This window comes from Balaenoptera physalus (assembly GCF_965194825.1).
Source record: "Balaenoptera physalus genome assembly, chromosome: 4".
Classification (NCBI taxonomy): Eukaryota; Metazoa; Chordata; class Mammalia; order Artiodactyla; family Balaenopteridae; genus Balaenoptera; species Balaenoptera physalus.
In genome coordinates, this window is record NC_138891.1 from 34196363 (window position 1) to 34210059 (window position 13697).

The following is a 13697-nucleotide window of genomic DNA, read 5'->3' on the forward strand; positions in this document are numbered from 1 at the left end:
GGTCAGAACTCTTTTAAACTAATCCTCCCACCATTTTAGGTAGTCTGTAATTGGCTATATTTTGTATGGTGTTTAGTTAAAATGAAGACTTCTTTTTTTTTTTGTTGTTTTTCTTTTGCAAGAAGCTACTTTGAGTATTTTGTCTGTCTTCCTTTCCCATAGTCACAACAAATGGCTACTGTTGCAATGACTGTCATTTCCTTTTAACCGGAATTCCACTTATCTAAATGCCTGATGGTAGGGCAGCTTCCTTATTCTCATTCACAGGATCTGACTCAATGTCACAGTTACAACCTGGTAGGATGTTGCAATGTGAAGCTAAGGGGCACCTTTCTCCTGGCACTTGTGATTTTAGACACTCCTATCTTCAGGGTATTTCCTCCCATGCTAATTGCACTACATCTTGGAGTCTAAAAGACATGGCAGTAAGTACACACACTTAATTTACACATTTAGTTATTTGGGGTTTAAATCTATACTCTATTTTTAACTCATGGAACTCCCAAGTACATTTTAGAATTTTGAGTTCCTTTTGAGGTGAACAGATTTTGAAACAGTTAAAATATTGGCCAATTCTTCTTGCCACTTCTTTCTCTCTTTGGCTACAAAATAGACAATGAAGAAGTTAAAAACAGGGTAGATTATCAGCCTTCTGGTTCTGTTTAGAAGAACTCACACATATTTATAGCACCCAGTGTGATACTACAAAAAATGTTAAATTGAAAAACAGGAATTGAATCCAAGGATTAGTGCTGGTGATTTTGCTAGTTAGGTGAGTAAGCCTAGGTCAAGTTTTTTATATTTTCTGAGCTTCATATTCCACACATATTAAATTAGGGGAATATACCAGATAATCTCTAAGATCACCTCCAGTTAGAACATTCTAGGTGAAATTTCGGTCATTTTCCTGTGTTTAATGCCAGCCACAAACTACTGAAAAGGTATTTAATATATAAATAACACACACACCTAAGCTTTCTATCACTATTCTTATTATCCATTCTTTGTTGGATATCTTTTAAAAGACCTTGTAGCTGCATACTTTCTATGCTGTAAAATTCAGTCTTCATGGTTTTCTCTAAAGAGAAGCAAATCTCCTGAATATCAGTCACTGAAATGAGGCTTTTAAAATTCCATTTTATAACTTTGGGATGCCTTTGTGTAATTTTCAAGTAGCAGTCATTTTCAATGATTATTTTAAGAAATTGTTAAAATCTGTAGGTACTGGAAAGGACTGAGGTTTTTAGTCTTATCTTTGCTTCATTACAAAGAGTTGGTAATTAAGGAAATCATTGTTTGACCTATTTTCACGACAATAATTTTTTATGGTGCAGAAAGGATCCATGAATGCATTTATTCTCTTGTTTATTCAGCAATATCCAATGAAGAACAATTGAACATCTTTCACGTAAGAACTGTTGTAAGGAATATCTTGAAGCCTTAAAAGGTTATCAGCTGTGTTATCAACAACAAGAAAAGGTCCACCAGAATAGTGCCAAGCTCATAAATGATGCCCAGTAACTTGGTCAGTGAAGGAATAAATGAGTCAGTCAACCAGTTAATCAATTAATTAATCACAGAACGATACATGCCCTTGTTCAGAGCTTAAGGTAATGTAACAGAAGAAATAAAATATGACACATTTTAAACATGTGTTAGCATTCTCCTTGAGAACATGTTTTACATTTTGAACATTCCAGCTACAAAATATGGCATCTTGTTCATGCCCCTAGTCCTAGAGCAATGGTTTTCAACCTTTAATGTGATTAGAATCACTTGGGATGATTGTGAAAAACGCAGGGCCTGGGAATTCCCTGGCGGTCCAATGGTTAGAACTGGGGCTTTCACTGCCCAGGGCCTGGGTTCTATCCCTGGTGAAGGAACCAAGATCCCACAAGCCACACAGCACAGACAAAAAAAAAAAAAAAAAATTAAAAACTAAAAAAAAATTTTTAATGCAGGGTCTCATCCCCACAGACTGATTCGGTGGGTCTTTAGCGGATCTCTGGAATCCTTTGCACAGATCTGCCAGGTGATTCTAAATGTGAATGGTCTATAAAATACCTATTCCAGGGGACGCCAGCACCTGTTATTTAAGTCTTAACTTTTCATCATTTACCTCATGTACAGTTACTTGTATACAAAAATCTTCCTCCTCCAATGCATTTAGCATCCTACATTTTGTGAAATTGCTGAGAACACAATGTATAGCATTATGAAATATTTTAAGCAATTGGTGATAATTTTTAGGGTAATCTATACTGCATAACAGCATTAACCAAACAAAAGACAAACCAGTGGCCACATATTTCATATGCTGATGGAGACATTAGATTGCCATTTCGTGAACTACATCATTTTTCTATCAATAGTCTATATGACAAAAACATATGACATATTCCAGGAAAGGTGAGCAAACCACTCGGCTTCTGATACTTTTCAGTTGAAGTTTGTTTTAAAATTCATGTGCCGAAAGTTTTATTCTACTGAGGTAATCATGACATGAATTTCTAATTCAGGCCACTGGATACTGAATGCTTCCACTACTTACTGACACAGAAGAGTCTAGTGACTTTTTTCGTATAGGCATAAAAACATATGATACCTACTGCCTACACAAAAAAGAGCATTTAAAGATAAATGTGGATTCAAGTGATAGTGAAAGGCATTCCTGCAAGACATTATTATAGGCATTTAATGGATTTGTCATGATCTATTGCATATAAAAAATGCAATTCAAAATAAGATTAGAAAAGCAAATGCTTTTAATAATATAAGAAAGGCTTATTGATAGAATTATTTTACTTCCATATTTCTGTAGAGAGTGTTTGGCTACTGCTTGTATGATATTTTAATTTCTTTAGAAAATTACCAAGAAATATTGAGTTTTATGCACACAGGTCTATGTAGTCTACATTTTTTTTTAATTGTAATAAGGCTTTAGAATGACTCTCTAAAATGTGGTCACACCCCCCATTTAAAACATCTAGTCTCTGTCGATTATTACTGTCTGTGATTAGTTTGAGTTTTGTTTTAGAGATGATAAAATTGTAAATTGTTTAAAATAAGGGAATTGCTAATCCTGGCTTAGCCAACTCATATTTGCTGTTTTTCCACCAATTTCTTCATACAAGTTAAAGCTAAACTGTCCCTATCTTTGCAGTTATTTAGAAGGAGTAATAAAGGTAACTATAGATTTGAACATTTGGCATATTGATGAGTTTGTTTCAGATGTCCTGTCATGCATAGGAATGAATAAATGAAAACCTGGCAGTGGATTTAATGGGAAGTTTTATTTAGTTGGTCATTCCTATATATTCAGATTTGATTTTTTGAATTACATAAGGTCAAATGACAAATTCTTAGCTGTATCATCTATAGAAATATGCTTGTCTTCACTGGCTTGGTGGTAATGATAGGTTCCACCTTTTAGATTTCAAAGAAAACTCCCAGTTGATCTTAACAGAAATTCTCTGAGGTAGCTAAAGTAGATGTCTTTTTCTTCATTTTTTAAAAAATGAGGTTCAGGTAGACCAAATTTGTACAAGTATCAAATAACAGACTGAAACTAGATATCGCATCATCAGATATTTATCTTGGGAATGTAATTTTACAAACAATTAACTAAGATCATTTCCCCTAATCACCAGAATTTTAAGATGTGGATATTTGAATTCTTTTTGAATTGAAAACACAGGTAATTTCTTTGTATTAGATTGTATATTCATGACCTGTAATGCTTTGGGTTCTTTGATAAAATTGTTGATTATCCAGTATTTCTTTTTTAAAGTGTTGTGTTAGCTCAAACTTAATAAAGTCCATGATGCTTACTGTTGAACAACGGGTATGTATGTGTCTTTGAATAAGCTCCTTAATATTGGTCATTAGCTTTAAATTGACTTCCCAAAGTATTAAAGTACCCTGAGAGTCCCTCTTCCCTGTTACAATTAGCCCTCTCTTCCTGCTTTGAATGTTAGTCTCTAAAGATGACTGAGTTAACTGTGTTAAGCACAAAACATAGAATGTCTCTTAAAGAACATGCAAATGGCTGCTTAGTTTTGAATAAGTTCATACATTGACCTTAATTTCCTTAGACTCTCAAGCCTTAACTTGCAGAGTAATGATGAATTTAATACTACTTATACAACCTATTATTATTTTGACCATTTTGAAATATGTTTGTCATGTTTATAGAAATTGAGATCAAATAACAGAACTGTTTATTTTAACCAGATTTGTATAGTGCGTATTAAGCTATCTGTACATTATCTTATTCAGTATTCATGATTCCAGAGCTAGTAAATATAAACACTAGATAGAACCGAAAATTTCTGATTTCAAACTCTATTCTCTTTCCACTCTACTACTGCTATTTAATTAACAAAAGAAGGTTTATGTAGAATTAATTTAGATTTCCTTGGGAAGTTTTTCTGATTGCTTTTTCTTTTGATTATTTAAAGTTTATATGCCAAAGGTGTTTTTCTGGAAATGGAATTTAGTACTTTAATGTTTTCAGTGAATATTTTTATTGAAATGATGGTTTTTACTGTAAAAGCAACCTCTTATCCATTTTGTATGAAAGTTTACAAAACTTACCTGATTTCCAAAGCAAATCCTGCCTTAATACTTTTTTTTTTTTAATTGGAGTAGAGTTGATTTACAATGTTGTGTTAGTTTCAGGTGTACAGCAAAGTGAATCAGTTATATGTATACATATATCCACTCATTTTTAGATTCTTTTCCCATATAGGCCATTACAGAGTATTGAGTAGAGTTCCCTGTGCTATACAGTAGGTCCTTGTTAATTATCTATTTTATATATAGTAGTGTGTATAGGTCAACTGCCTTTAATACTTATAGTACATATAAGTACTTATACTTAGAAACATTCTTTTTGATTGAAGCACATTATGTGTTTAGCTAATATCAATAGATGGAATTATTTTCATCTAGGTTTGAAAACCACTTACCAAACTGTAAAAAGTACTTATATATGTTGACCCACTAATGCCATTTCTGCACATTTATCCTTAGAGAATGATTTTTTAAAGAGTGTGGTCATGAATATACTCTTTGCAACATTATTTGTAATATGGGAATATTGGAAATAATCTAGATGTTCTCTGAAAGAGTTACTTATATTATACACATCTATTTTATGGAATTTGATGCACCCAGCAAGAATGATGACTTTGGACACTATTAAGTAAAACAAACAAACAAAAAGCTTATGCTACATTGTTGAGCAAAAACAGATCACCAAGTAATAGCCATACTATAGTTACAACTATTTGAAAAATATGTTCGTGCAGAAGATTGGATGAGAATAGAAAAAAGAGCCATAATGTTGTTAGGATTTTCAAATTTAATTTTATCTTCTTTGTTCCAAATTCTCTTTATGGTAAATTGTGCAATTTCTTATCCTGATTTGAATTATAAGGTTAGATTTGTTGAAATTTTGTCTGTCAACTATAATTTGCTAACACAGTACTACAACTAAGAGATTTCTTTTGGGGAAGCAACACAGTCTAAAGTTTTCTTGAGTTTATCAGGCCAAACCCATATTCAGCAGTCAAGGGATAGATCCCATTTTATTGATGGTCATTATTAGAGAAAAATCTGTTTGAAAAGTTTTGGGAAGTTTGTTCTATTCAGATAGGTACCCAACAAACCATATATACATCCAAAGCTTGGCAAACTTCTCTAGCCCCTCTAGCCTTGTAGCTCTCACCAGTACAAGTTTTCACAAGAGATTTTCAATTTCTTCTCTATTTTTTTCAAAGGCAAGAATAATAGGAGAACAGCTATTTCAGTATATTTCTTCTGTCCCATTTCTCTTGTCAGGAGGAACCTTAAGTTGGAAAAAAAAATGAAACAGTCAAAAATGTATATCATGCAAAAACAGTTAACTAAGTTCTTGCAACATCAGAAAAGGCTGGATTTAGGAACAAAATTCTGAGCTAACTGCTAGTTATCAAGTCTGCTTAAATGTTTTTTAGAATTCTCCCTCAATGCACCCTGCAAGACAGTAAAGAGTACAAAACTGTAATAAACCAATTATTAACCTATACAAACCACACTGACACATGCATAAAGCAAATGGAGAGGGACGAGAAGGGGTCTTAGAATGATCATCTTTATGCAACCTGATTTTAAGTTCACATCCCTGAAAATAAAAAGAACGTTGAGATGGACAGAGAAATAAAAAGTCAGAATCAGCCTGGCACTCAGGCTATATTTTGGGAGAATGATGCTCACATCTCTGGCACCAGCACTGGCATAATTGTTTTTGAAAAATTGCAGATCTTTGATTTTAATAGTTATTCAAGATCCTACAGATAAGACTACCTTCAGATCTTCTTTCTTGCCGGTGTGGCAAAGAGTGAGAGAAACTGGAAAACAGAGTGTTGGTTCAGCTGCTGCCAGTTTCTTTGCGAGCATATTTGAGAAAGCAGGAATTACTGAAGAGCTAACAGCAGTAGTGTCCGAACACAGATGGTTTCCTATTGGATGAGGCTGCATTGACACAGATTTGTTTAAACAGAAAAGTAACTTTTTTGTTTATGCTGTGGTATAAATTTAGCATAATTTTACATATATACGTGAAGAGTTTTTATCCTCATTTAAGTGTTCCTCTCTTCCTATTTTGATGAGTCTAATTTAGTAAGTGGGGATTTGTGGTGTAGAAAGCTGCACAGCTGATTCCCGTCGTCAGTGAGAGGGGAGGACAATAGTTCTGGATAACAGCTTTACCACTTTTGCTTTTCAAATTATAAACTCCTGGCTATCCTTGTTTTCTTTTGTTCAAGAAGATAAATGCAACGATAAAAAAAAAAAAAAAGGATCTTCTGTAACTTCCTAAAGTCATCTTTGTATTCCTAATATCTCTCAGAGTGTCTGGCACAGAGTAGTTATTTAATAATTTTTAAAAATTACATAAATTGAGGTGATGAATAGAGTTGGCTCATTGCTATGTGGAATGCAATGCTTTAGCTAGCTTGATGTTTCCAAATGGTGCAAGATGTCGTTTATAATGCGCTTTTTAAGATATACCACGATACAAATTATAGAGACCTTTTTAAAAGGAAACACTTTTCCTCAATAATGGGTTATGGATGTAAAAGGGGGAAATGCCTAGAATCAAATGTGATCATTTCATGTACTTAAATCCAAGAAAATCTTTGTTTTTTTAAATCACAACGGGGTTTCCCCCCCTTTTTTCCTCTTGATGAATTCCAAAATTGAGTGTTCAGGGTCTGTATTCGCTCAGTTTGTAAAAAGATTTGTGAAAAACAAAACGGAATCATCCTTGAAGCATGAAGTAAGAGCATAAAAATATAAGGGCATTCTGTGTTGAGATGGCCCTCTTGTGGTAAAAAGGTCAAACTATTCTGACTGAAGACAGCGCCGGCAACCTCTTGATTAGAGCAAGCACCATGACAAACTTTAATAGTTAGAGTCAAAATCGAGCAAATGAATGAAAAATAACCCATTTTCACCTTTCCCCAGGGACCCCATCCAAAATTAATAGATATGAAACGAACAGTAACAAAAACTAATCTTTTTCCATCTGCTTTTTATAGCTACCAGGTAAATCTCTAATGACCAAAAACTTAGCTCTTGGTAACATTTTATGAAAAAGCTATCATTTGACTTTTTACACTTTCACTCTTAAATAATTTCTGATTAGCATAAAAGTTCCAAAAATAGAACCAAGAGTTCCTGCCTATCCTTCACCCAGCTTACCTAAATATTGACAGCTTACATAGCCATGTTACCACTCACAAAACCAGAAAATTAGCATTGATATGCTGCTATTAGCCTATCTACAGACCTTAATCAGATTTCACCAGTTGTCCTACCAACATCCTTTCTCTGACTCCAGGATCATTCAGTCAGTGACAGTGTCTCAATCTTTCTTTGTCTTTCATGACCTTGACACTTTGGAAGAGTACTGATCAGTCATTTTGTAAAACATCCTACCATTTTAGTTTGTCTGATGTTTCTTCATGATTAAATAAATTCAGGTTATGCGTTCTCAGCAGTAATACAACAAATGTAATGTTGTATCCTTTTTTCAGTGCATCATATCAGTAGGTACATGATGTCATTATGTCTTTATTACTGGTGATATTAACTTTGTTTGATTAAAGCAGTGTCTCCAGGGTTCTTCACTATATAAAGTTACTGTTTTCCCCCTTGGTAATGAATAAGTGTGTCAACATAATTTAAATTAGATATTTTACCATAATTAGTATCATAAATGTGTTTTCTTTCTCATGGACATTTTACTGAAATGGGATTATAATTTGTATACCGAACTAAGAATGTTTTCAAGTTATTTTGTGGTTCCTTTGCAAATTATCTTTTCCCCTTTCATTTGTTGGCTTCTATCACCAGTCTTGCACTTTAAGTTAAAATCTTGGGAAAGTTTCTACTTGTCCGTGTTGACTGACCCCTGTGCACCTAATGACCCCGTAGGTATGTCGAGAGTACCAGCGTGGCAATTGCAACAGAGGAGAAAACGATTGTCGGTTTGCCCATCCTGCTGACAGCACAATGATTGACACCAATGACAACACAGTCACCGTGTGTATGGATTACATCAAAGGGAGATGCTCTAGGGAAAAGTGCAAATACTTTCATCCTCCCGCACATCTGCAAGCCAAGATCAAGGCTGCCCAATACCAGGTCAACCAGGCTGCTGCAGCACAGGCTGCAGCCACCGCAGCTGCCATGGTGAGTAGAGACCTCAGCTCAGTCCTCGTTAACAGTCAAAAGAGCAAAGTGAACAACTATGTCTGACGACAAGCTATTCATTTATTAACCTTTTTTTAAAAAATTTTTGCTGAAGATATGTTTGTTCAGGTATCCCAGACAATACATAATGAAGTTACCATTCAGAGAAGTGAGGGTAACTCCTCAGATGGTTCAGATTGCTCCTACTCTCGGCCTAGCTCTTAATACTGTGTCTTATTCTGGATATAGGGTTTCTGAAATTTCTGCTTTGTACAGAACACCTGTCTCCTTTTCGGTTTAACGATACTGCCGTTTTCGGTCCTCTTATTTCTGTGTGCCATCTAATCAGCCATTGTTTTCCTTCGGTGTGTTCTTTTGCACATCAAGGCTCTTCTCTACATGTATCTTGCTTTTAACCATAACAAAATCTGGAACTATTTAGGAGAATTGCTTCAACAAAATTGTTTTTAGAATTAGCTACAAGATCTTGAACAGTTTGCTATCTAGATAATCTTAAACAATATTGTGGCATAAACAGAACTGTAAAACTAGAGAAGCTTGCCTATGCCATTACGTAGAAAGGAGAAAGCAGTACTCAAGGAGGAGTTAGAAATTGGATCATTTAGAACAGGTACTCAACTATATATACTTAAGGTAAATTTTAATGTGATCTAATAGCTGATTTTAATGAGTCCATTTTTGTTCTTTGCTTAGCTGTTGTAATGTTGTCCTTTTTTTTTACATAAATATATGACAATCTTTAAAATATTCATAAAAAAGAACACTGTGTGGTATTTCATAGCACAGTAAAATAATCACGAGAGAGGTCTTTTCTGTGTTTGTTTACGGATACTTGAGCAAAAATACAGAAGGCAGACTCTCTCCTCCTCTCTTCCTTTCACTCTTTTTTTTTTTTTCTGTTAGAGTATCTTGTTTGTAATTAACTACAAAGAGGAGTTATCCTCCCAATAACAACTCAGTAGTGCCTTTATTGTGCATGCTTAGTCTTGTTATTCGTTGTATATGGCATTCCGATGATTTGTTTTTTTATTTGTTTTTTCTCACCTACCCAAAAATGCACTGCTGCCCCCATGATGCACCTCTGCTTGCTGTTTATGTTAATGCGCTTGAACCCCACTGGCCCATTGCCATCATGTGCTCGCTGCCTGCTAATTAAGACTCAGTCGGCTGTCAAATCACTGAAGCGACCCCTCGAGGCAACCTTTGACCTGGTACTATGACCTTTCACCTTTTAGCTTGGCATGTAGCTTTATTGTAGATACAAGTTTTTTTTTTTTTTAATCTATTTAAAAATATATATTCCTTTTTCTGTTATAAAGTTGTAAAGTACAATGAAAAACTGAGTGTGGTTTCCTGACAAAATTAGTGGAAAGACTGTAATACAAGTTCCTGGACGGATATCATACAATGAAAGATTCCGAAAGCCCAGCAGCCCACATTCAGTTTAACTACATTGTAGAATATTCTAATGGAATACTTGAAGGACATTAAAAATGTATCTTTGGACTGTATATTTATGTACCTGTTTGGTTAGCATGGCTTTAGTGATAGAATTATTGACTTTTTAATATTTATAGTTCAGTGTTTTAAGAAAAAAAAAACTTGCATGCTCTGGGACATGTGCATGTTTAGGTAGACATGGGGGGAGGGGCAGAGCGGGACTGATTTTTATTTTACCTGTTTCGGTCACTCCGTACAATTAACTATTAACATTGCTTATACTTGTCAGTCCTCACGGAGCTCGCAGTGCAGCTTTTCTTCTTTTCCCAAGTCAATGGCTTCTCCCAGAAAGCCTGAAGCATTATGGGACTTAAAACACTTTAACACATTATAACATGTGCTCTCATACTAGTGGGTTCCCCCCCCCCCCACCAAGACAAAAATAATGCTTCCTTTAAAGCTTTTATCTTGCTTTTTTTTTTCCCCTTTAAATTTTTGTTTATTGAATGTTTTTTCCCCTTGGGTAGTTAAGTGCTCTGCTGCTTGCTTGCTCATGCTTCCTAACAATTTTAGCCTTCAACTGATTTTTCTTTTTTCTTTTTCTCTTTTTACTGGTATTTGTTTTTTATACTCATTCACTAAACAGGGAATTCCTCAAGCTGTACTTCCCCCATTACCAAAGAGGCCTGCTCTTGAAAAAACCAACGGTGCCACCGCAGTCTTTAACACTGGTATTTTCCAATACCAACAGGCTCTAGCCAACATGCAGTTACAACAGCATACAGCATTTCTCCCACCAGGTAAGGGGTTTGAGTTTATTAATAAATGAATCTGATGGTCCATGTAGAGTTCTACTGGTAGAGCAGGTAAACCATGCCCCCAGTTGTTTTTAGCCATAGAGCAGGTGGAAGGTAAGATGGAAACTTGTCTGAGGTATCTCCTAGGATTTTCCTTAAAAACTAAGAATTTTAGCTTAATGAAAGATGGATTAGAGATCACTGATGTTTTATATATTTATTTTTGTCTGTGTAATTTGGAATTGAAATAGAGTTCTTTTCTTTTCTTTTCTCTTTCCTCAACACCGTTTGTTATATGTCTGTCAAGCTATTTTATGACCCTTTCCTGCTGTAAGACCCCTTTGCCTTCATGATTCCATAGAGTTCATTTGAATTATATGAAATGACACTTTTCAGTTTTGATTTTTATTTTTCAGCCTTTTTGTTTTCAAGGTGGAGAATAAAAAACTGACTCTGTGTTCCAGAGCTCTTAAAAAGTGCTCTTATCAGTACCAATCAGTTACATCACTTAAAATTGTTGCTCCTGAGCTAATATTGAAGTAGCCCTAAGTGCCCAGTGAAGTTTACATTTATTGTTGAGTTATACATTTGTGGTTTCAGTTGATTACAACTTAGTCAAATAAACATACTCTAGAACTATACACAAAGATATATAATTTAAAAACATAAATAATCAGAAAATTAGTTATCTGGAAATTTATTATTTTTGCTCACTCATCATTTACTTCAGAAAATACATATTACACTTCTTGTAATCTGGAATTCAACTAACCAGAGACTCTAATCTTATTTTCCTCTTTACCTCTTAATCTTTCTAAAAAATTACCATGTGTTAAGAGATTTATTTAATACAATAATTTTATTAATTAAATTGATAAATTTATGACTAGATGTGTATGTCAAAGATCCAGCCCCATTAGTATATTGTACTATGTTAACAGTATTTACAGTGCATTAGGTTCAAAATGCCGTGAGGGAATGTGTTAATTTGTTTTTGAAGAATGAGAATAAATTATATTCACATTAGTTTTTACTGCTAAGCACAACTTTATATACAGCTCATCTTTGAAAACTAGCCATCCCTATGTAGAATATGTAGTAACATTCAATGAACTAGAATATTCCACTAATTGAAATAGCCTGTCCTAGAACCACAGATAAAATGATATTTGTACTCATGAAATAGTGTCTATCAAGTTGCAGTTTGTCCATTTTAGAACAGAAATTAAATCATTTTGATCTGTAGGGTATTTGTTGCATTCTGAGGGAAAAGTCACATTTGTTTTAAGTTTTATAAGATTAAAACATTTCTTCTCAACGTATACAGTTTTTCAGAGATTTCCAGAAATGAATCTTTTTGCTTTAGTATAAATTGCCATGCCCCTGGATTTATGCTGTCTCCAACAAGTAATCTATCAATTTTTCTATAGTCAGCTCAGTAGACAAAGTTTCAAGGGATTGTAGGTAACTACCATAATCTCTTTGAAGAAATTAAAAATTATTTTTGTCAGTTTATTTCATTGAATAAAACATTACTACTAGAAATGACAGTTTCCCTATTTAAAAATCTAAAAATAAAAACAAATCTAACTTCTTCCATAAATTATTTAAAGAAACCTAAAATAATCTGTTTTATCAAATGGGTTTTGCATCAGTTTCTCCAAAAACATTCAAATGACTGAAGATTTTTCTAAATAAGTATAATCATTAATTGCATGATATGCATGACTCTGACTTATGACAATAGTCTCTCCCTGGAATGGTTTTTAGTCTGTGGATAGGACAGAGCAAAAGATGATAGGTAAGGTCAAGTCAGAGAAAAACAATAAATACCTTCATAAGTCAGAATCATACTTATCTCTCTGTTCTAGAAACTAAGCATTGTTAATTTAAATAAAATGTGCCACAATATATTGAAATATGCTGAAATTTTTAAGATGCATTTGCGTTTTTATGATGAATTTGCATCAGAAATATTCTGTTCTTGATATTTGTAGTCAACATGCTATGAAATTATTGCAATAGTAATATCAAATAAGATTTATTTGTAACCCAGTTTTAAAGAGCTTAAGCTGCAGGTTAACCTTTATTAGTCACATAATCAGAAGTAAGTACTGCCTCCATCATTCCTTAAAAATATTTTCATTGTCAGGACTTTCCCTGGCGGTCCAGTGGTTTATACTCCACGCTTCCACTGCAGGGGGCACGGGTTCGATCCCTAGTCAGGGAACTAAGATCCTGCATTGCGCTCATTGCGCAGCCAAAAATAAAATTTTCATTATCATACATACCTGTGTGCCACTATGGCATTAAAAAGTTAAAATGGATAGCCCATTTATACTTCTGCCAAACCACTTTATCAGACAGCCAGAAAGGAAGGAAATCTAATGCAGAGAATATAAAACCCAAACGCCTTAAGGGCCAGGCAGGAAACATGAATAAGTGAGCAAGAAATAAATTAGGAGCTGTGGGGTCTGGGAGGCACTGGAGAGCACAGGCCCAGTCTAAAGGGGACGGTCAGTGTTCAGACTTAGCCCTTTGCTGCCTTAGAGGATTATCTGCCTAGTAGGTATTGTGCACTGCACAATACCCTTTGTGGTTCCATGTACATCAGAGTCTTTGTGAACAAGGGGTGGTTGTGTCTTTTCCTCCCAGGGTTGGTTGTATACAAACTGTACAACCTAATGCAGTGGCCCTGGT

The 13697-nt window shown here is 34.4% G+C and overlaps 1 protein-coding gene across 22 annotated transcripts in view; it reads left to right on the plus strand.

Moving 5' to 3' along the window:
- The window catches only part of MBNL1 (muscleblind like splicing regulator 1), a 174815-nt gene that overhangs the window by 146586 nt on the left and 14532 nt on the right, over nucleotides 1-13697 (plus strand). For 15 of the 22 annotated variants that reach the window (XM_082459603.1, XM_082459608.1, XM_082459602.1 and 12 more), the window contains 3 exons: nucleotides 8482-8739; nucleotides 9918-9971; nucleotides 10847-11000. In XM_082459603.1, coding sequence (XP_082315729.1) covers nucleotides 8482-8739; nucleotides 9918-9971; nucleotides 10847-11000 — 466 coding nt within the window. The remainder of the gene's footprint in view (nucleotides 1-8481; nucleotides 8740-9917; nucleotides 9972-10846; nucleotides 11001-13697) is intronic. The other 7 variants (XM_082459598.1, XM_082459610.1, XM_082459611.1 and 4 more) reach the window with 1 other exon arrangement.